Source organism: Microchirus variegatus (assembly GCF_963457635.1).
Source record: "Microchirus variegatus genome assembly, chromosome: 23".
NCBI classification, from domain to species: domain Eukaryota; kingdom Metazoa; phylum Chordata; class Actinopteri; order Pleuronectiformes; family Soleidae; genus Microchirus; species Microchirus variegatus.
In genome coordinates this window covers 10,777,793-10,800,735 of record NC_139824.1, presented here as the reverse complement: position 1 = coordinate 10,800,735, position 22,943 = coordinate 10,777,793, and the positions used below count along the sequence as shown (strand labels likewise).

Sequence of the window (22,943 nt, the reverse complement as noted above, 5' to 3'; positions counted from 1 at the left end):
CCTGAGGGACCAAACGCAAGAGATGCCTTTGCTGTAGGAACACAGAAATATACAAAAGTGGCAGATGTGTAAGCATGCCTAGTATGTAACTTGAAAACCACCATCACTGTGCAGTACTGGGACCAGTGGTAGTGCCATCCTCTGATTGGTACATCCTCTGTCTCTGTGCAGTGAAGGTAGAGGAGGTAAACCATCAGCCCCTGGAGACAGCATTCAAATATTACCACCCCTGACATTATTTGTAGAAGGACAAATGAGCCACCCGTTTGAAATTTGAGCTGACATGATGCACTGCTGCCATGCCTCACATTGCTGCAAAAAAAAAACGATGGGCCTGCCAAGAGGCCCTCAGATGGCAAAATGAATTAGATGTGTGAAGGAGTGTCGTCTAAACACGTGTGTCAGTCACCGTTGAGTATTTCAACCCATGCTAACTCATGGAAGTCTGTGGCACTAATGTTGTAATGAATCCCGACCCACGAGTCCACTCCTCTTCAGTCTGGTTAGAGACAGGCAACATGCCAGAGTTTCTAAATGGCTCTGGCTCACCATTAACACTGATCCTCGTCTCTAATGCACTCTCATACCTGTATCTGTGTAAAAGTGAAGCTGGTTTCAGGCTCTGTCCAAAGGTAACAGAATCCACCAACAACTGCAGAACCCCTTTGGACTGACATAGGCTTAACGCTAAGCTATGCTAATGTAGCTGGCTGCTGTCGATAGATTCAGATTTATTATGCAAGCTTTTGTGATGCAATTCACCAAATCTTGCATTAAACAAAAAGAAGAAAAGGCAGTAATGCAACATTATGAATGCCAACTGCCATAAAACACCAAGGACAGACTAAAATTCTTTATATATTTTTTTAACTCTCAGGCGAATTTTGCAAATTGTTGAATGACTTGTTAATACACTTGTACTTTTACCCTTATTCCATGCTCTCCTCGGGTATCTCCCCCTTTTTCTCTTCTCTTTCTTCATTCCAAAGTGTTGAAGATTGTAGCATCTGCAAAGCCCAACAGGACTTATTTATTTATTTATACAATTCTGGGCCATAAAATGCCTTAGGTACATGATTAAAGGTGCCATATGTAAGAATGTGGCCAAAAACGGGTTACTACACTCAAATTCAAAATACCGAGGTCTTTTAGGTTTGGTTTTCAGACGTAACTGGCAACCCGTGGTTGCTCGGCAGCTGAGACTCTACTGACGGCAATGATTGGTAGACGCCGATAGGTGGCGCTACATGCCAAAACATGATTTCAAAACATAAACATGATTTGCAGTCTGCAAAAAAAATATTTGATGCAAGTATTTTGTCTGTACTGTTGTTGTTGGTGAGTTCAGTTTGTTATATGAACATTATTCCTGTCTCTGAGACATATTAGGAGGATTTTATGGCCAGTTGCTTTAGATTTATTACATAATGCAATCTTTAAATTACAAAATGTGGCGCACTGCACATAGAAGATAATCTGTTTATCTTCATGTCATGTAGGGAGAATGGTTTACTCGTATGTGTGCTGTTTACTGTCAGTGCTACATTACATGCATCCAGTAGGGAAATCACATTTCTGGAGCCATAAGGATGCACTTGTTTACACCTCTGAATGCCAAACTAGTTCATGTGCATTTGTAGATATGTGCTGAGGTTGCTATCAAACATTGGACATGTATGATCTCCTGAACACTGGCAACACTGCTACGTGTTACTGATGCAGAGTCCAGCTTCGCCAGTGGGGCACATGTCATATTTACAACTATAACAGTTTCATGATGCTGCACCTGGACCTGGGCTTTACTTCCACATAATCGTTTTCACATGAAGTAACATGTAATAAGACTGATCCATCTGTGGGTGAGTCATTGCTCTTCCCCATCAATAGCGTGTCCTGCCGTGTGATGGCTCAACAATGGAGATTGTCCTCTAATTGTATAAAACTCAGTTGTTACCTCCACAGACCAAGGTCAATTTAAAAAAAAGGAACAAAGGATAAACCAATTGTGTGTCTGTATAGAATATGATATGTGTTATTGCTGTCACTGTTGGTAAAGCAATAGAATTGACATAAAGTGTTTAGGGCAGAGGTTCTCAAACGTCATGGTTCCGTGCAGGGACCACTAACCCACCTATCTAAAGCTATAATGTATATGCTTATATATGCTTCCTACCATTTGTATACTCTACAGATATTTCTACCATCAAGCTCCCTGCAGAGATTGGATGCAAGCAACTGTTCTGGCTCGCTATCCTTCATGCTACTAGATACCAGTTAGACAGAACCAAAGGTCCATCAATGGTAGGCACTGCTTACTGCACAATATGTAATTATTTCGATGTGCATATAGTGCTGGGCTGGTTCAAACTTTTGGTGCAGGAATCATAACCATGCCTAATCATGTGTTGCATTAATCATTACATTTATCTGTGTAGTAAAAAAATGGTTGCAAATATTCTCCTGTGAGTCTTTCTTCAGTTATGAAAGCTTGGAATCTGTACTCGTTTCGTCTTCTCCAATAATGCATAGATTTATTGGTAATTATTTCATACATCATGATTAAAGACCCACCTTTGAGAGAAAAAACACTGTATAGTATCAACTGTTGTTACTATCACAAGAAAGAATCTTCCACACTTCCATAGCCTACAATTCAAAAGATGTTATCATTGTCTACATCAGGGCTCGCAAACTCAAATGACCTGGGGGCCAATGCGCATCTATTGTGGTCAAGAAGGGGCCGGCCGAGAGGACTGTTCACAATATTGAATCATGATACCACACGTATACTTAATAATACTATTTATGATGCCAAATTAATGTATTAATATCAAAAACAGACATTTCTTTTAAATTACGGGGCCGCCAGTTTGAGACCCCTTGTCTAGAAACATTATTCTCTGTGTTATATTCAGGTTTATTAGATATATTCTGCAGTGTGATCCTTTAACGTTGGTAAAAGTGCACTGTGGGAAGCTTTACATGAACATGTGCAGCTGTCAGTGTGTGTGTGTGTGTGTGTGTGTGTGTGTGTGTGTGTGTGTGTGTGTGTGTGGAGGGTTGTCCTCAATGCTGAACAAGTTTGGGGGAGCCTTCACTCTGCTCCTTCCTACTCATCATCATCATCTTCGTCGTGGTCGCCGCCCCCTTCCCCCACCCTCCTCCACCCTCCTCCTCCTCACACACTCTCTGTTTTCCCAGATTTATTCACGTGCAGCGCGCTCCCGCCTCCACTCAGACATTCTGTCGCCAACAACGTGACGTCACCTGCACCGTGAGCCTCCTCGGCTCTGAACGGTTTCCCTCCGCCTGTCCTCCACATAATCTAGTCCCCGTTGCAGCGGCTGCGCTGAACTTCACTGATGACCTTGCAAAATAGGAGAAAAAGCTGGTATTGTGTCACTGGACTATTCTGATTTATATTAATTTAACTCCTCGTTCCTTTGTTTATAATAAGTGAATAAAGATTAGTATTATCAGAATGTTTATATATTTGTCACCTGATAGGAAATGTGTGTAATAATTAAAATCTACAACTATTTTTATATTGTTTGATAACTTTTGTGATTGATATTGATACTTAATCATATGCTGCAGTCCATGCATTTATGTTATCTGCTTCATATCAGGGGAATTCACCTCTTTATTTCTGCCATGATCAGTTCACAATCTGCGTTCACAGTATGAATGGACTGATAAAGCTCACCTCTGAGGAAGTGACACTTCATGTCCTCTGCTGCTGCTGCTGCTTCTGCTGCACTGCACCGTCTGCTATTTTCATGCACTTTAATGCAATATTAATGAGACGATCTGACGACCTGTTGGAAACTTCACTCTTGACCCTGGAAACGTGTGCCTTTACACTGTATATCCTTCATGTGTCAGTGTGTGTGTGCATTAGTGTTCTGAGGTAAGGCATTGTGTAAACATGGCCCCGCGCTTGCATTGTTCTTGGTCACTCGTGTCCTTCTGACATAATAAACACAGCTTTTCATATCACAATCAAAAGCAAAGCGGGCACTGAAAGGGCAGCTTAATGTAGTGCAGGCCAGGATGAAACATTGTTGATTACCCCTCAGTGGGTTTCCATCTGTTTGTGTGTATTCAAACTTAGAATGTACACGTAAAATGAAAGCATGAATGAGCAACATGAACGTGGAGGTGGAAAAGTGGATTGATAAAATAGGTAAATGTGAATAAGTGCAATGGAAACACACTGAGCAAAATAAAGGATGGCTTTTGTAATCACGGCTTCTGCGTTTCACTGAACAGCAGATACAAATATAGCGGATAAGAGTGAGCAACATTTCTCGACACGGCACCAGAAGCAAATATTATCGCAATAATAAACGAGAATAATTACATAATTATAAAAATAATAATAATTGCCTTTTTTTCCTTCTTCTTCTATGGTGAGGTAAGTTTAACATTTTGCACCATATAGTGAAGGTACTGTGTTGCACACTTTAAAGGAAAGTTTTGCACATATATGTGTATATAGTTATTTTTATATGTATATGAAGGTGCTGTGTTGCATGCTTTAAAGGAATTTAAAGGAACATTTTGCACCATATATATATACATATATGTGTGTATATATATATATATGTATATGTATGTATAGTTATAGTTATATGTATATGTATATCAAGGTGCTGTGTTGCACGCTTTTAAGGAATTTAAAGGAACATTGTGCACCATATATACATACATATATATATATGTATGTATATCAAGGTGCTGTGTTGTACGCTTTAAAGGAAAGTTTTGCACAATATATATATATATACACACATATATGTGTATATAGTTATAGTTATATGTATATGAAGGTGCTGTGTTGCACGCTTTAAAGGAATTTAAAGGAACATTTTGCACCATATATATACATATATGTGTGTATATATATGTATATGTATGTATAGTTATAGTTATATGTATATCAAGGTGCTGTGTTGCACGCTTTAAAGGAACATTTTGCACCATATATACATATATGTGTATATATATGTATGTATAGTTATAGTTATATGTATAGCAAAAATGTGTTGCAAGCTTTAAAGTAATTTTAAGGAAAATGTTGCACGATATATATATATATATACATATATGTGTATAATATGTATGTATAGTTATAGTTATATGTATATCAAGGTGCTGTGTTGCATGTTTTAAAGGAGAGGAGCTGTTGCAAATAGCAATAACAGACAGCTGAATGAAGAATGACTGTCTCCAGGAATCAGCATTTACTTTATCATTTGAAATGACACTTGCATGCGATTAGAGCTGTTAGTAACGTGATTATGTGAACATGCTGCCTTAATGTGCAGCAGTTCAACTACTGATGGAAAATCCGCACAGTAGTTCCACATGTTTGCATGTAATAGATGCTCTGAGGTGAACACACACACACACAAACACACTCGGCCTCTACTTTCTGTTTCACAACTTTACGGCAACAAATTGGGGGACATTAATGACATTGTTTCACAGTTATATAACACATTTCCAACACGGTGCGTGAAGGGTTTTTTTTCGATGTTAGAAAAGTAGGTCTTGTTATTGTCGGCGCTGCATCCCCGCGGCGTGATACTAGCGCTCAGCGGAGGGGGTGATGCGGACCCGCGACTCACTGACGCCAGGCCGAGCAGACAGAAGACACAGGCTGGAGAGAGCGCACACAGAGAGGGAGAGAGTGTGTAAAGGCCACATTATACTTCTCCGACTGCGTATGCGTTATCCGTCTGCGTCACCACGGAGACGCCTCGAGCATTTATACTTCTGCGTCGTGGTGACGGACACTCGCTGCAATTTCCCGCCCGATCAGTAGGGGTCGCTGCGCAAGGTTGTTGTGCTTCTGGCTACAGTGAGCAATGGCGTCCGAGAAAGAAAGAGAGAGAAAGACTGCTGTTGTTGAAAAAGTGGCCGTTTCTCACTTTTCTGTGTCACGGAACGCAGGTTTAAGATAATTTGAGGCGAGAAATTGGCCATTTAGAGTCTAAACATGTGCTGTGTGTGTTAAGATATGACGTATTTATAGTTCGGCAGCGGCGTTATCGGCGGGGATCAGCTCCGCCTCTGTCAGGACGCCCGGAGCGCACTGAGAGCCGGCACAGAGCAGCTTAGCTCGGCCTGTCCTGAGGACCAATCGCAGCTCTTGCCGTCTCCGTAGTCCCTTGACGGAGTGACGGACACTTAAAAAATATTCCGTGCACCCGGAGACGACGCAGAGGCTCTTCGACAGGTTCTGCGTCGATGCAGAGGACTCTGCGTAGCTACGCAGAGCACTTTACGCAGGAGTATAAATTGGGCTTAAGACCGTGTGTGTGTGTGAGAAAGAGAGAGAGAGGGGCTGCGGTGACATAAAAGGTACCGTAAACTTTTTGTTTCCCTTCTTAACTTAAATGCTAAACGAAAAGTTTCCTTATCTTAGTGTGCGTGACACTGTTTTGAAAGAAAGTAGACCCTCACTCCACAGCGTAACTTTTTCCTCTTCCTTTTTTTTACTCAGTAAGTGTCAAGAAGACAGTGGGCTGCAGATGTACCCACATTTTTGCATTTAAACATGTGGATTATTTGTCCGGGGCTGCGTGTGTTATTTTAAATATTTACATTGCGCACTGTAACTGTTGCTGCAGGAAGGAAGGCTGTGTTATTTGACAACAAACAGCAGTGATTGTCCTTTCACTGCTTGGAATCATGCAACAGCACAGACACTAGCAAGTGTTCAGCACGGAATACACAGTTATTCTGCTGCTATTGAACACATGCTGTAAAGGCATCAAGATGTGTGAAAGAAAGGGGAAAATACTCATCTTATGTTCCTATACCTTCATATAGCTTGATGTAGTATGTCCATTTATAATAAAATGATAGAAAAAAGACAAGAAACTATAGATTATCTTGTATTTACATGGTTAAAAACTGTCTTAAACACTGTTGATGATCAATCCTTTCAGCTCCATACTATTGGTGCAGATGTGAACACATGGTTGATGGATTTCTGGTTTACCAAGCTTCATTATATTGATAAATAAGTGGACTTTTTGGTGACCTATACATGATAATATGTCCACTTACACACTTTGATAATGAACCATGTCTTAATGCCACTAAATAAAGTCTGCACGTTTCTATCTTGTAATTTCCCCTCTTTTGGCTGATGTGCGTGAGACCACATGTGTCTCGTGCAGTTATTTCAACGTGTTTATGAACCTGTGTCTAAGTGTTTATATGTGTGTGAGAGAGAGGAAGAGTAAGCGAGAGACACACACACACACATACACCAGCAGCAGCTAAGGCGAGATCTCCTGACGTTATTGAAGATGACATATCAGATTACTCAAAGGACAGGAATTTGTCCTTGTCCAGTGATTTACTTGCAATTGTTTTATCATGCTGCGTTCTCAAGGTATGCAGCTTTAAAGTCTGCTGAAAACAAAAGCTGTTTCATAAATTGAAATGTTTAATCCCCTTTAAGACATAGTAAAAAAAAAAAAAAAAGAATAAATGTGTTGCTTAAGTGTATCCAAGGCATAACATGCTTACTACTATCTATCTATCGAGTTATCTGTGATCATCAGATAAAAAGCTTCTCAACTACAAGGTGTAAATATAGGTTAACAGCATTCCTGTGTCCTGGGAGTCAGTCACAACAGTAGGGAACTATGTCAAAACCCTCCCGATGTGTCTGTGCAGTCAGGACAACATAGCCTGGCCATGTGTCTCGGTGAGGTGTCCACCCTAACACAACACTAACCCAACACTGAGTGCCAAGCATGGTTGAGATAGCTGCTTGAACCCCACCACCCCCTCCTCCCCATGTGTTCCCTACTCCCTAGTTATGTTTACAGTCAAATGTGGACTAGTGTGTGTCTGGGACATAAAGAATATGATCCCACTTCAGCCCCTGGAAGTCTGGACTATACTAACCACAGTATTTCTAGAGTTTTATGTGTCATATACAATGAGATGTGTGTTTTTTTTTCATCACATACCAAATATTTTTAGTATTGGTTAGAGCTAGTATTATAATTAACTGAGTGAGTTTATCACTTTTACAACCTTTGCTGTTACCAGATTATTTGGCAACCTTTAAATATATAAAAAAAAGAAAAAATGATTCCCTTTAATATAAGGTAAGAAAGAAAACACACAAAATATAAATATAAACAAAATAAATGTAATATCACCAGATCAGCAGATACATACAACCATGATACAGTTATTTTGCCTGATTAACAATTTAATAAATAAAAACCCATAATTACATACTTTTTCTATACAGTTTTCTAATGCATAATGTGGTGATTTTTTTTATTTTTTTTTTAAATTGAAGGTGCTCCTTCTTATATGTCACAGAGACTCAGGAATAATGTTCATATAACATACTGAACTCACCAACAACAACAGTACAGACAAAATATTTGCATTAAAAAAAGTATTTTGCAGACTGCAAATCATGTTTATGTTTTGAAATCATGTTTTGGCATGTGGCGCCACCTACCGCCGTCTACCAATCATTGAAGTCAGTAGAGTCTCAGCTGGCGAGCAACCACGGGCTGGCAGTTACGCCAGAAAACGAAACCTAAAAGACCTCGGTATTTTGAATTTGAATGTAGTAACCGTTTTTGGCCACATTCTTACATATGGCACCTTTAACGCAAATACAGGAAATCTCAACATTTAAGAAGCTGCTTTTGACTGCCTGTAGTTTTAATTTCAGATAATACTGCGCTCTTATTTATAAGTCACTTTCATGGCTGCTTCTCTCGTGCTACGTTCATAACTCGTACGCCCATGAATTGTACAGTATATATGAAAGATTACCGAGTGCGTTGCCTCCTTGTAGTGTCACTATTTACTCGGTAATGACCCTTGAATGCACTTACTCCAGAAGTGCTCAGTGAAGAGACTAGAGTGTTCGCAATCCCTCTCTCCGAAAACACTCACTCAGTCTCAGATCTCTGGCTTTCTCTTCCGCCCCGTTCTCTCTCTCCGCATCATCATTTCTTCTTTCTCGCTCTCTTTCTCTTTATCTATCACTCTCTCTCTCTCTGTCTTCCTGCACTCCTCTGTTTATAGTTAGTGACTCCATTGAGCGGAGGCTAATGGAGGCCCAATCCAGGACCCCGCTGATAAATAATGTAGCTTCTTTATAATGCCCCATCCCCGGGGAGGGTCCAGAGAGCATCATTACTGCCTCCTCATCCTACACAGCCCAAGCCTAAATTGATTAACAGACACTGGAGCGGTGCAAAATGATCCAAGGAGCTCGTGTAGTGGCTAACAGCTCGCACCAGGTGGGTCAAAGCCATCTCTGCCTGTCAGTGTCGTACAATCCCACTCTGTGCTCACCCATTAGCCTCAGTCCCTGACCAATGGGCCAACGGATGCCCATAACAAGCTACCACTAACACAATAGAGTAGGGTAGCTCAGGCTCAGCTGTAGGGAACGGCAGGGTTTTTATGGAGCTCTTGGTTAAATGAAGGCCGTATTATTGTGGACTGTCTCTGTTAGACACAGGAGAGTAAGATTAGGAAAGAGAATTAGTGAAAAATCTGCAGAAAATTAACCAATAAACTGTTGACACCAGTAATTTGGCAGTCGTCAGAGCATAACGAACAGAATTAATTTTCAAATTTTGGTTTATGACAAGATAACAAAACGTCTTGTTCGATGATAAGATGTAAGTGACTCAAAAATTGATAAATGAAATAGCACTTCCTTAATAAATCAACAGTGAAAACTAGAAAAGCACTCGGAGAGCGCAGACCTCCGCCAAGGCAATTCCAAAGTGCCTACAAAATACACCCTGTCGACGTCTGCGGATCACGCCCTAAATGAAATCACTTTTTCCTGGTCCCACTGTGGACATTTCCTGAAAATTTCATCCAAATCAGTCCATGACTTTTTTCGAGTTATGTTGCTAACAGACAAACTATGAAAACTCCTTGGCGGAGGTCAATAATCTACTTCTAACCCTGACAGCTGATGTTAGGAGGTGATGTTGACAGCAATTTCAATTTCAAAAGTTCAATTCGATCTGAGATATATCACTCAAAATGATAAGAGGGGCACCATTTCCATTCAAATAACGCCCTACATCGGTATAAACAGGAGGTGCAATGATGCCATAATATTGTGACTGCTTGATAGACAAGTCAGAAGCAGCACAAAAACATATCAAACCCCCCTTTAAAGAAGTATGAGGATAAAGCACCAGTGAGATTTTACAGACTGTCAGGTTTAGAAGTATCTAAGAGATATGGTCTCCAGCTGCAGCAGAATGACACAACTGCGAGTCGTGCTCCAAATGCTGGGGAGTACAAGTACATTCTGGATTCTTACATCTGAAATGGATTAAAGCTTTGTCTTTGTGCAGCCAGGCCTGAACTTGTGCTGATGGTGCTGGCTGTCACCGGGAGGCCATCAAAGCAGCAGTGGATCAAAACGACTTATTCCGTGTCGGGAACGTGGTGTTTTATTATTATCATATACGTTAATTTGTGAAGATGTGTTGTTGTCAGGTTGGCTTCAGTTAAGATACAGTCAGTTTCTAACTTGTGCTAGAATTCCAATTCCTTAAGACATTCGCCGAGTGTTGATTTTGATGAAATTCGGCTGAGGGCAGAGTCACTCCCTACAGTTGATTGTGCCACCTCCTTCAGACAACATTTTGAGGTTGTTTGTGTAATGCTAAACCAGATTTCCTTGTAGAAAACCAATAACTAAAATAGTAACAAATATGTATATTTGCTCTGTCTTTACACTCATTTCTTTACCTTGATAAGACTAAGACTAGGACAGTTTTTCAAATTGTACTAGTTTGTTTTTAAAGGTCCCATATTATGCAAAATCAACTTTTTAATCATTTAAATCCTTATATTTGGGACTCAGGAGGTCCTAACAGCCGGCAAAGTGTGAAAAAAGATGACTCATGTTTTTGTGGTACAGGAGATAAAACACGTGATGTTGACTTCTGCGCTCATTGGTACGTCATAATTTCGCTAAATTCTTGGAATTGTTGTCTCGCGGAGCTCCGCTTTGTCCGTAAAACACGCGAGAGTGCTAGTGAGGGCAACGGTATCCGAAAAAAACAGAAGTCCGTGAAAAGTTCTATTCTTGCTCCACAGTGCAGCACAGAGTTCTACACAAACTTCCAGCCTCAGAGGATTTATCTGTCCAGTGGATACATGTTATATATGACGGCAATGTTCCTGTTAGAGCCTGCTAAATGATCAATTTTCCAAATGCTAACTGCTGTTAGCTCCCAGTAGCATCTGTGGCTGATGTCATTTCCTGTCCCTTAGGTTTCGTTTTACTTACTACTAAACCGAGCGTTCTGAACAGGGCTGTTTTGGCAGGGTGATTGAACTGCTGTGGTGCTTGAATCTTATGATATTTTGACCAAAGCATGTCACAGACATGTTCATCAGGACACCAGGGAACTAGGTTAACTTGGAGAAATAGGGTATAATATGGGACCTAAAAATCCAAACAGCACTACTGATCTATTTATATATATATTAAAAAAGCTAAGTTACCCATTGGTCAAGCTCTTAAGTGTTGCTCTCATACCCTTCCTTAAAAGGACACACACAATAGTTTGTATAGGACATCTCAAGCAACATAACAAAAATCCACCTATGACTTAACAGCTATGATGTTTCTGGTCCACTCTCCCTTTCTTTTGTAAAATGAAAGCGAGGTCAGGGAGGGTCAGCTCATGAATCTACGACCATTCTCTGCCTCAGTCCACACCTTTTGAAAACCCCTGGAGATTGCAGCGAGAGAATCAAGTGATGTCACGAGAGATGACAGACACGAAGACAAAAACTACACAGCCCATTTCCTGTCTCTCCGCTAGTGGAGAAGAGCAGGGTGTGATATCATTGTAGGGTATTGCGAAACAAGGGAGCGACACACACACACACACACACATACGGGTTGACACACCTGAATACCAGCGGAACCTTCCCTGATGTATGTCAGTTAAGTTCAGTGGCTATATTGTAAGTGCCCAGAGCCTCCACTATACACACACTCACATCGTAAACAGCACCTGTGCTCATCAAACTGACAGACAGGCAGGAAGTTTGATGAGGCTGACGAATAGAGTCGCTGACAAAGATAGAAACTGCTATTCATCCCATAATCTGAAGGGCCAAGAATAACCTACGGAACACAGTCTTAAAGAGCGTATTTGTTCCTGCCTCGTAGGAAATCCAATATACTGCAGGCTTTACTGTCAGAGAGTGATGCATCCTCGGCCGTGAGTCATTACAGATGGAAGGTGGTGGACATCAGATAAGATGTTTATTTGATTTTGGGATTGTAGCTGGACATTTGCATGCAGCCATATCCCAAACATAACAATGCTCTGTCTCCCTAATTGTGTTCAGGTCCAGACACATTTTTTTTTTTTTTTTTTATGAACGGGTGGAACAGGGAGGGCTCAATGTGCTCTTGTTTTCCCTTTTAAATGGTAGAATGTGTGCACCTCCTGGCTACTGAAGTGCTCCTGTGGGACCTGAGTGAATGGGGCACATTTATCCTGGACTCCACGTGCACTTCCTTTTTATTGTCCCACACATGACCAGATTTTTGCCCATCACCAGTGTTTGTTGTTTGGTGGTATTCAAGCTTTCGAGAACACTTTCTCCTTCCCCTGAAATCTGACTTTTTTTCATATCTCTCATATATTATTATATATTATCACATATTGTGGTCATCGCATTTATATCAGTGAGGTTCTGTCTAATTGACAATCCTTAACATGCGTGATGTTGCATGCTCAAAAACTTTTGGTTTTTTTTGTCTGAGGCCAAGTTATTACTTGATTAATAGAGAAAAGAATCATGTGATTGATCGATAATGAAATTTGAGCTGCTTTGTAACTAGGAAATAGACTTAAAGGTGCCATATGTAAGAATGTGGCCAAAAACGGTTACTACATTCAAATTCAAAATACCGAGGTCTTTTAGGTTTCGTTTTCTGACGTAACTGGCAACCCGTGGTTGCTCGGCAGCTGAGACTCTACTGACTCCAATGATTGGTAGACGGCGGTAGGTGGCGCCACATGCCAAAACATGATTTCACTACATAAACATGATTTGCAGTCTGCTAAATACTTTTTTAATGCTAATACTTTGTCTGTACTGTTGTTGTTGGTGAGTTCAGTTTGTTATATGAACATTATTCCTGAGTCTCTATGACGTATTAGGAAGATTTTATGGCCAGTTGCTTTAGATTTATTACATAATGCACCTTTAAGGAAATGAGATGTGACAGATTTAACCCTCCAAAGACTGAATCAGATGTTGCCCAGGACTAATTCTTTTGGGAAGTCCTTTGCTGTAAATGACTTTAGGGACTGTTTGTAATGTGACAAGCCACACAGGAAGCTATCTGCAGAATTTTTAGCCGCAACTGATGTTCATAGGAGGGTGTCTGTTTTTCCCAGAACCCATGACTGACCTGGCTTTAACAGCTACAACTGACATCATCACTGGCTCATCAAAGGTTTTGTCTGTTGAGACATCAGTGTGAATGATGCAAAGGTTATTTGTGGTTGCAGGAGGACGCCGACAGAGTTGTGTTTGAAATTTCTGACTGTTATTTTGCCTCATAGACGTTAAAGGCGCCATATGTAAGAATGTGGCCAAAAACGGTTACTACACTGAAATTCAAAATACCGAATTCTTTTAGATTTCGTTTTCTCTGCCATTGTAGCTCAGACGTAACTGGCAACCCGTGTTTGCTCGGCAGCTGAGACTCTACTGACTGCAATGATTGGTAGACGGCGGTAGGTGGCGCCACATGCCAAAACATGATTTGCGGTTTGCAAAATATTTTTTTAATGCAAATATTTTGTCTGTACTGTTGTTGTTGGTGAGTTCAGTTTGTTATATGAACATTATTCCTGAGTCTCTGTGACATATTAGGAGGATTTTATGGCCAGTTGCTTTAGATTTATTAAATAATGCACCTTTAACCGTTCTCTTTTTCCCTTTTTTTTTTAGTAAGTGGCCTTCAAGAGGACCTGATCTGACGTTTTCTTGGGAGCTGAGGATCTTCTGAAAAAACTTTCTTGTCTGCTGAGATTGGATTGTCCCCCCCATCACTGCTCACGCTTCCTTTTGGACACAAGGGAGGGGGGAGGAGGGCGTCTTGTCCATCATGAACGTCACCTCACTCTTCTCCTTCACCGGCCCAGCGGTCAAACAGCTGCTGGGTTGGAAGCAGGGGGACGAGGAAGAGAAATGGGCAGAGAAGGCTGTGGAAGCTTTGGTAAAGAAACTGAAAAAGAAGAAAGGAGCCATGGAGGACCTGGAGAGGGCCCTCAGCTGCCCGGGTCAGCCCAGTAACTGTGTTACAATCCCCCGTTCTCTGGACGGGAGGCTGCAGGTGTCCCACAGGAAAGGTCTTCCACACGTCATTTATTGTCGGGTGTGGCGCTGGCCAGACCTGCAGTCCCACCACGAGCTGAAGGCCCTGGAGTGCTGCGAGTACCCGTTCGGTTCCAAACAGAAGGACGTGTGTATCAACCCCTACCACTACAAACGAGTTGACAGTCCAGGTGCGTTATACAGTTCTTAAGAATCTACATTAAACCATGTTAAATAAGAGAAGTGTTGAATCACAAATCCGGTCCAGCAGATTAGAATCAGTGCATCTATGGAAAAACATTTGCAAATATAGTCAAATGTAACCTTATGAAACTGTCTTAAATTAAATATAACTTACATAATGATGGGGATGCATACTAATAACTCATTCAGCGTCTCTCATCTTCCCATTTTCTCGGTTCATATGCGAGACCTGCATCATAGAACTAGTTTAGGACCCTTAGTATAGACACTAATGTTCATATATTCAGAAATTCTAACACAGTTTACAAGAAAATCTGTGCCCTGCCTGTATTTATTTAACACTGAAACATTTACGAGGTTTGGGTCGGTTTATAAAAATGTTAACACTAAGTTCCACTCATGAGATGAGTGATGAGAGTCAGACTGGCTGCACACTCTGTGTATCAGCCTCAATTGTTTGAATGACATTTCAGCTCATTCTTTTATCATTAATAATTTCTGGTTCAGGCTGATTTTAAATGTTAAATAAATAGACTGTTAGATTACATTTGCATTCAGGCATGTTTTAGCTGATCAAATTGCAGCCGAAATGTCAAACACTGTGATTCTGAAACAAAGCCCCATTTAAAATAACCGCACACTCTGGAGAAGACATAAACGTTGTGTTGTAATAATCTGTATTAACATGTAACAAAAAAACAAAAAGAAATCTAGTATGAATTGTCAAATTAAGAAGGTAGAAAAGAGAAAATGATACTAGACCCAGTCGTCCTTATTGCTTTGGGCAGAGAAAGCAAGAGAAGACAAATCAAACACTATTTGGCTTCTTACTAAAAACAGAGTGAGGGTCAGCTGACAAGATAGAAACAGCTGTGTGCAGGGTGTTAAGAGTGTAAAAGACATGCGCGCGAGTGGTGTGTGTGTATGTGTGTCTGTAGCAGGAAATTCCATCTGGGGAGAATGAGGGCTTTGTTTTGGGCCCCTTCTTTTTTTCTTTTTTTTTTTACATGCACCAGTTTCTAAAATGAGAATACACACACACACACACACTATGTACTCGCTCAGGATGGCTATAACAGGAAGGTAGCCACCCACACACAATGGGAGGAAAGAGTTGCTGCCTGCCTCACACACTTTTTGTTTCAGCAGCGGGTGGAAGACAAGGGGGGGGGGGATAAGGTGATTCAACCCAAGAGCACCTGTCTGTCCACACTCCCCCACCTCCCCTTCCCTTCTTTGGAACAGCCCCCACGCCTTCACACAGGCATCCTGTCAATCTCCCCTCACTAAACACCACAGCTGTCCCCCTTCTCCACATATAACCTTTTGAAATAAACTGATGCACTGGTCCAGTTCGGCACACATGGTCTACCTGCAGCACAGGCCTTGTCTAAAATTTCAGCACCAGCTTTATTTATCTGCACAAGTATTTATAGGCACAAGCGGAGCGTATCGCTGCGGTTTGTACGCGCTGCACCTGAATAGCCCTTACATCAGCCGCAGTGCTCGCCATAAGTAATGAATTAGCTTCAAAATGTCTTTTCTGAACAGAAACCTGAAAGTCTGGGCCAAATACTGCTGGCGCAGAACTACGTAGGCTGAGAGCTGACATTTGAAATATGCAGGGACATCTGTGCTCAGAATGCTGAGTCATGAAAAGTGCCAGAAAGATATTTATTTATTATCTTGGACTCAATAAACCTGATTCTTAGTAAATTCACATGTGAAGGTTGTGCATGTTTTTTGATTGAATTCGTGCTCAGAGTTTTCGCATAAATACTTTTATATGTTATTTGTTGAAAACCCCTTCACGTTTTGGACAGGCTGCAAAAAGGTGGCAGTAGAAGGCTGCAAAAAGGCCAGGATTTCGGTGCAACCACTTAAAAATGGGCATTCATACGTATCACCTCTCTTTTTTGACAGAAATGATACTCGTGTAATTTGTTGCAAATAAAGCGTAGAGATGACTGTCATTAAAAAACACTAAATATAATCAAATTCATCATGTGCATACTCTTTTTGTAGGTTATTGTGCTGCTGGTTTGGCAACCCGTGCTGACAGTATACCCACTACAGTAGACCACACTACAACACTGCCAGGTACTATTCTCATAATCCACCGCACAGGTAGACAGGTTGGTTAGTGTCAGGCACACAAGCGAAGAAAGTGGTTTCGATCAGAATAAAGTTTTTCAAAATTAAAATGACCTAAAGTTTAACCTGCCCACATACTGGGAACCTTACTGGTTCGCTGACATAATCGCTTAATCCACCTGTTTTATGTCACCTCCCTCTTCTCAGTTCTGCCGCCCGTGTTGGTACCGAGGAACAGCGAGTTCAACGCCAAGCACACGATGCTGCCTCGCTTCCGCAACCCCCTGCAACAGAACGAGCCGCACATGCCTCAGAACGCCACCTTCCCGGAGTCCTTCTCTCAGGCCAACACGGTGCCTTTCCCGCATTCGCCCGGCAACAGCTACCCGAACTCGCCCGGGAGCGGCAGCGGCAGCAATGCAACCTTCCCTCATTCACCGACTAGTTCTGAGCCTGGCAGTCCATTCCAGATGCCAGGCGAGCGACAACAATTATCTTCTTACTCGATTTCTTTTTCCTCTGTGTTTGAACACCAACAGCTAATTTCTCCTTTCTTCATGCAGAGACCCCCCCTCCTGCCTACATACCCTCAGAGGAGCCAATGACTCAGGATTGTCCCCAGCCAATGGACACCAACCTCATGGCTCCACCCTTGACTCTAGAGACTAACAACCGGGCAGGCAACATTGGTAGTTTCTCTTTCTCTGTCTCACTCTGTCAGACACATCCTCATGTTCACACATATGAACAGAGGTGGAAAGTAACGAAATGCATTTTTACTCAAGTTACTGTATTGAATACTTTTTTTTGTGTGTTTTGTATTTTTTAAAGTACAATTTAAAATCAGGATTTTGTGTTTTACTTGAGTACGTATTGACTCAAGTATTGTACTTAGTTACTTTATAAATCCTATCCGTTACTGAGTAAAAATAAAACTTCAGCACAATGAAGACCTACAGGGGGAAAATATACATATATAATATATATAGTAAAATAGTTTTGGATTTACTTCTACTTGAGTAATATTTCATCAAAGTATTGGTACTTTTACTTGAGTACAATATTTTAGTTATTTTTCCACCTCTGCATATGAAGCTGTCTTGATATGCAGGTGCAAGGTTTTCTTTGTTTCTCGTGCGGTCAAATACTGATAGAAAAAAAAGAAACTTTTTTTTTTTTTTTTTTCATATCCTGTCAGATGGAACTTGGACAGAGTGTGCGAAAAAGGATCCTGCTAATTTACAGCGAGGCTTTGTCTGTGGGTGCGAGCCCAGGGGGAAGCTCATAGACTCAGCAAATGAAGCCAGGCCTCGGAGCAGCCAGAGCTTACAGTATGTCACCTCTGCTGGTGGTAATGACTTGAAACTCGTTAAACGATTAAGAGTCGCTAATTAGCTCCAACTTTCAAGTCTAAAATGCGGTGCAATAATTGCTGCCATCTTGACTCTGTGGTTTTTACCTTTATTGCACTCGACAGAAACATCCGAGTACTGCGCTCGTGAATTAGTAATAGGCCATGCAGCGCACATGCATCGAGGCTCGTGCAGTTAAAAGACGACCTTGTTTGTGTGATGTTGGCTGTAATTTTGTAAGTTAATTGCTGAATACGAGGAAAATGAACAAAACTAACCCCAGTTTGATGAGAAAAGAAATGAATACTCACAAGATCTAAAAAGTTTTGTAAGTCTATTGATAAGAAGCTGTTTATCTACTAAACTTAAAGGTGCATTATGTAATAAATCTTAAAGCAACTGGCCATAAAATCCTCCTAATGTCACAGAGACTCAGGAATAATGTTCATATAACAAAATGAACTCACCAACAACAACAGTACAGCCTATTTGCATTAAAAATAATATTTTGCAGACTGCAAATCATGTTTTGGCATGTGGCGCCACCTACCGCCGTCTACCAACCATTGCAGTCAGTAGAGTCTCAGCTGTCGAGCAACCACGGGTTGCCAGTTACGTCAGTAAACGAAACCTAAAAGACCTCTGTATTTTGAATTTGAATGTAGTAACCGTTTATGGCCACATTCTTACATATGGCACCTTTAAGTCTGAACTCCTTGTTTTCCACATACAAATGTGTATTTTTTTTGTCATTCAATGCACCAGAGATTCAGCACAGTCGTGGTGACAACATTAGCGGGAAGAGCTGTTGAAGTGTTTGCTGGAAGTTGTGAGCATGGGGGAGTTTGTTTTTTTTTTGTTTTTTTTAAGTTCTTTTCCACAAGCTGCATCCTGTACAGGGGAGTGGGTCTACATCATCGTCCAGCTCTGGGAAGAGGATAGACAAAACACACCTGCTATTCAGTACCGAGCCACTGAGGAAGTTTGGGAGAAGCATGCGCTTAGATAAACATGATTTATCCCTCTCTTTTCGTGAGGCCAGCTGGCACTGGCTCGTCCAGAGATACCAGGCTCAGCGATCATGGCCTGGCCCCTTGTATTGACTGCTCAATAAAGGCTGGCATGCAGACCACAGACAGTCTGCAATGCTTTAGGATGCATCTGCATTGATTTTGGCTCGCGTAAATGTACACAAATGTTTATTCAAATTATTGTTACGGGCTTCAGGGGACAATTTGGAAAGAAATAACTGCGTTGGTGAGGAAGATTTACAGCTAAGACTCTTCAGGCATGAGTGGGTCGTGGTAGCTTGTCTGCACAGAGGAGTACATTAAATACGTCTGCATCTGTCTCTGCATGTACTGTGTACTCCGTTCATTCTTCGTAACCTTTTAATGTGTTTCCTGTGCAGATGTTCAGCCGGTGGCCTATGAGGAACCCAAGCACTGGTGCTCTATTGTTTACTACGAGCTCAACAATCGAGTCGGAGAGGCATACCAGGCTTCCTCCACCAGCGTGCTTGTCGATGGCTTCACAGATCCCTCCAACAACTGCAACCGATTCTGTCTCGGCTTGCTCTCTAACGTCAACCGCAACTCCACCATTGAGAACACCCGGCGGCACATCGGCAAAGGTGCAGTATGCAAAGTTCCATCGATGACTCCAATGCGCGCGCTGTTAGCAGACGAGACTAAATCAATTAATGTCGTCAATAGGGGTTGGGATCTGGAGGAGAACGGAACAATAACAAATTGAGTGGACATTTTAGTGAATCGATTTTGTAGAAAGACCACAGTGACGATTTTGATTTTTTTTTTTTTTCAAACGTCACAGTAACACCTTGCTCCTCTCCTGCTTCCTCTCAGGCGTCCATCTGTATTACGTCGGCGGGGAGGTGTACGCAGAATGTCTGAGCGACAGCAGTATCTTCGTCCAGAGTCGTAACTGTAATTACCACCACAGCTTCCATCCAACGACCGTGTGTAAGATTCCCAGCGGCTGCAGCCTCAAGATTTTCAACAACCAGGAGTTCGCCGAGCTGCTGGCACAGTCCGTCAACCACGGCTTTGAGGCCGTGTATGAGCTCACAAAGATGTGTACCATTCGAATGAGCTTTGTTAAGGTGAGTTAATATTCAGCTCAGTCAAATTTTATAGATAAAATTGGGCGTTTTTACTCAACCTGACCAAGGCACCCAATCCCCCATTGGTCCCTGGGTGCAGATAAGTGCCTCCCACTGCTCATGCACCTGGTGTGTGTGTAATAAGGATGGGTTAAATGCAGAGGACAAATTCACTCGCACTAATTGGTGTGCAAAAAAGCAAATTCTTCTATTCTAAAGGGAAAAGCCTAAAGGAGAACACTCCATTAAGTTGCCCCTGCTTATAATAAAATAAATACATTCAGACCAAGTAGAAAGTAATGTGTTAATCGAACTACACTCTTAGAAATAAGGGTTCCAAAAGGGTGCTGAGGTTCTACCTGGAACCATTTTCTTCTGGAAAAACCCTTTCCCGAAGTAAAGGGTTTTTCAAGGGTACTTGGTAACACTAATGGTTCCACTAAGAACCATTTTGATCCAGAGAACCCTTTAAAACCCCTTTCCTGATTAAAGGGTTTTAAAAGGGTTCTTGGTGGAACCCTACAAAAGGCTTCCAGGTGGAACCTTTATAAAGCCAAAAAGGGTTCTACTTTCTTTCTTTCTTTCTTTCTTTCTTTCTTTCTTTCTTTCTTTCTTTCTTTCTTTCTTTCTTTCTACGTTTCTGTGTAGTGCTGTAAGAACATAGACTAAAATGCTCGGCCAAAATGAATAAACCCAGTCAAAACATGACACAGGCACAAATGCGAGCCTTCACTTAACTTCCTTCAAATGAAAGTAAAAGACAGAGATTATAGATAACACTGACTGACAAACAGAACTTCCGATGTTGCTGTTTGACATAAATTGGCACTGCTACTTTTTTCTCTGCTTATTGAGCTGTTAGGAATATCACATTTTCAAGATCTCCATCCTCCATCCATGTGCTTCCTTTTGTTTCTCCATGTTCCAGGGCTGGGGTGCAGAGTACCACCGCCAGGATGTGACCAGCACCCCCTGCTGGATCGAGATTCACCTGCACGGTCCCCTGCAGTGGTTGGATAAGGTGCTAACCCAGATGGGCTCCCCCCACAACCCCATATCCTCCGTCTCCTAGGCTTCAGTGTCCTCAGCCCTGTGGCTGTCCACACCCCAGCATTTTTGGTCAAAGTAGCAAGAAGAGGGGGCTGTCTGGTCCCAGACTGGTTTGTGGTTCGGTCAATAACTGATAACTTGAGGTTAAGACTAAATCACAAGCCGGCCTCGGACCTTTAGGGGTAGACGGGTTTTTACTTGGGTTGGTTTGTTCTCTACTTGAAGGATGTCTGAATTGGGCACATTTACAGACTGGGAGAGGAGTAGGTAAAGTGAGCGTGATGCAACTGGAAGATACTTGATCTTTGTGACCAACTGTAATAATTAGACCATCACACTCATCATGATGCAAGTATAACCTCCCCGATCTTGCGCCCACACGTCTCTTTTTCACGGTTCTATTATTCTGACTCATAACTAGCTTAAATCTAAATATTCCCTTGGAAATCCGGATATACGTGTGTGTAGTTAAAATAATTATGGGACATTCCATGTCACCCGAAATTGCAGTTGGCTGTTGTTTGCCGTCTGACTGCAGTGAGGTTGGCAGGAAATGTTCTTAGAACATGTATAAAGTTAGCAGGGACTTGGAGGATGACCATTATACAAATTTAAATGATCACCAGACACAAAAAAATGTTACATCTTTTTTTTTTTTTTTTTTTTTTTTAAGTTAATAAATTAAAACAGTGTGAAGTTATAGAAAATGAAATCCCATGTCACAAATCTTGGAAAACACTAGGAGGGCAAGGGAGTCTCGTGAGTGTCGCTTGGGGTTTAGTGTGGGGCATGGCACTAAAAGGGCATTTTTCAGAAACAAGTCTAATCTTTAAATGTTGCTCATCTTGTGTTAAACTCGTGTTTCAAGTGCATTTTAAGGAGAAAAAAAAGAAAAAAGAATAGTGTTTAGGTATATTCACTATTAGAGTATGTGCTGTGCAGTCTGGTTTTGCAAAGCATAGTTTGGTTCATGTAGTGTTTCACATTTACGCCCGGTAGCTGAACGTCGCGCGACGCGGAGGAGGCGAATGCAAAAAGTGCAGTTTACGGTAGTTTGTCCCTCGCTGTATGCACTGCAGCAAACATGGAGTCACATCGAGGACATTAATATTTCATTGACTGTGCTTCACTCTCTTATTACATTGACTGAGCAAAACTTGTGAAATGACTGTTATGGGGAAAATGTTGAGCACTCAAATTTGAATTGTGGTCTGAGAAAAGAGGATCAGTCACCGATGTCCCAGTAGGAACCTTTTTTTTTTACATATATAAATGCGGATTTTGCCATTCAGTTCTTTTCTCCTTCAGCAATCCTCTTTGCTATTCAACTGTTATACTCTTTACATTCTTTTTGTATTTTTGAATACGTTTTCTGTTGTTTTTTTTGTCTGCACTTTTGATTTGATTTTTTTTTTTCTCTCTCCTTGTTTTTGCTCAGTAAAGCTCCCAGAAAAGCAGTTTTATTCCATGAATATCAAGCCTCTACTGGAAGAATCAATAAATTAGTTTCATTATTTGCAACATGCGTTGTTTCTTTTATGAACACTGAATGTCTGTCTGTGTGTGTGTGTATGTATGTGCAGAGGCGATTCTAGAGTCTGTAGGGGCCCTAAGCAAAAATTACCAGGGGGCCCAGCCAACCAGTGTTCATCACCATTATGTTATAAATAATCTGACACCAATGACAAATGTATGAGTTCAATTTTTTTTTTTTTTTTTTTAATGAATGA

The 22,943-nt window shown here is 41.3% G+C and overlaps 1 protein-coding gene across 3 annotated transcripts; it reads left to right on the top strand.

The window, feature by feature from the left end:
• Window positions 1–6,314: 6,314 nt before the first annotated feature.
• smad1 (SMAD family member 1) lies at window positions 6,315–22,664 on the top strand. Of its 3 annotated transcripts, none has more exons than XM_083909205.1 (8): window positions 6,315–6,369; window positions 14,026–14,582; window positions 16,621–16,695; window positions 16,897–17,166; window positions 17,253–17,378; window positions 19,453–19,674; window positions 19,907–20,163; window positions 21,092–22,664. In XM_083909205.1, exons 2-8 carry the CDS (start codon window positions 14,183–14,185, stop codon window positions 21,233–21,235), a joined length of 1,494 nt encoding a protein of 497 aa, XP_083765331.1. In that variant the 5' UTR covers window positions 6,315–6,369; window positions 14,026–14,182; the 3' UTR covers window positions 21,236–22,664. The 3 variants fall into 3 exon arrangements, with proteins under 3 accessions (XP_083765331.1, XP_083765333.1, XP_083765332.1); XM_083909206.1 differs by lacking the exon at window positions 6,315–6,369 and adding an exon at window positions 13,668–13,808; XM_083909207.1 differs by lacking the exon at window positions 16,621–16,695.
• Window positions 22,665–22,943: the final 279 nt, after the last annotated feature.

Bases quoted from the DNA above. Each gene is read 5' to 3' on its own strand.
- smad1 (XM_083909205.1), top strand. From the start codon at position 14,183: ATGAACGTCACCTCACTCTTCTCCTTCACCGGCCCAGCGGTCAAACAG. The intron at 16,696-16,896 runs GTACTATTCTCA...CCCTCTTCTCAG, and splicing joins CCACACTACAACACTGCCAG to TTCTGCCGCCCGTGTTGGTA. The intron at 19,675-19,906 runs GTGCAGTATGCA...GCTTCCTCTCAG, and splicing joins CCGGCGGCACATCGGCAAAG to GCGTCCATCTGTATTACGTC.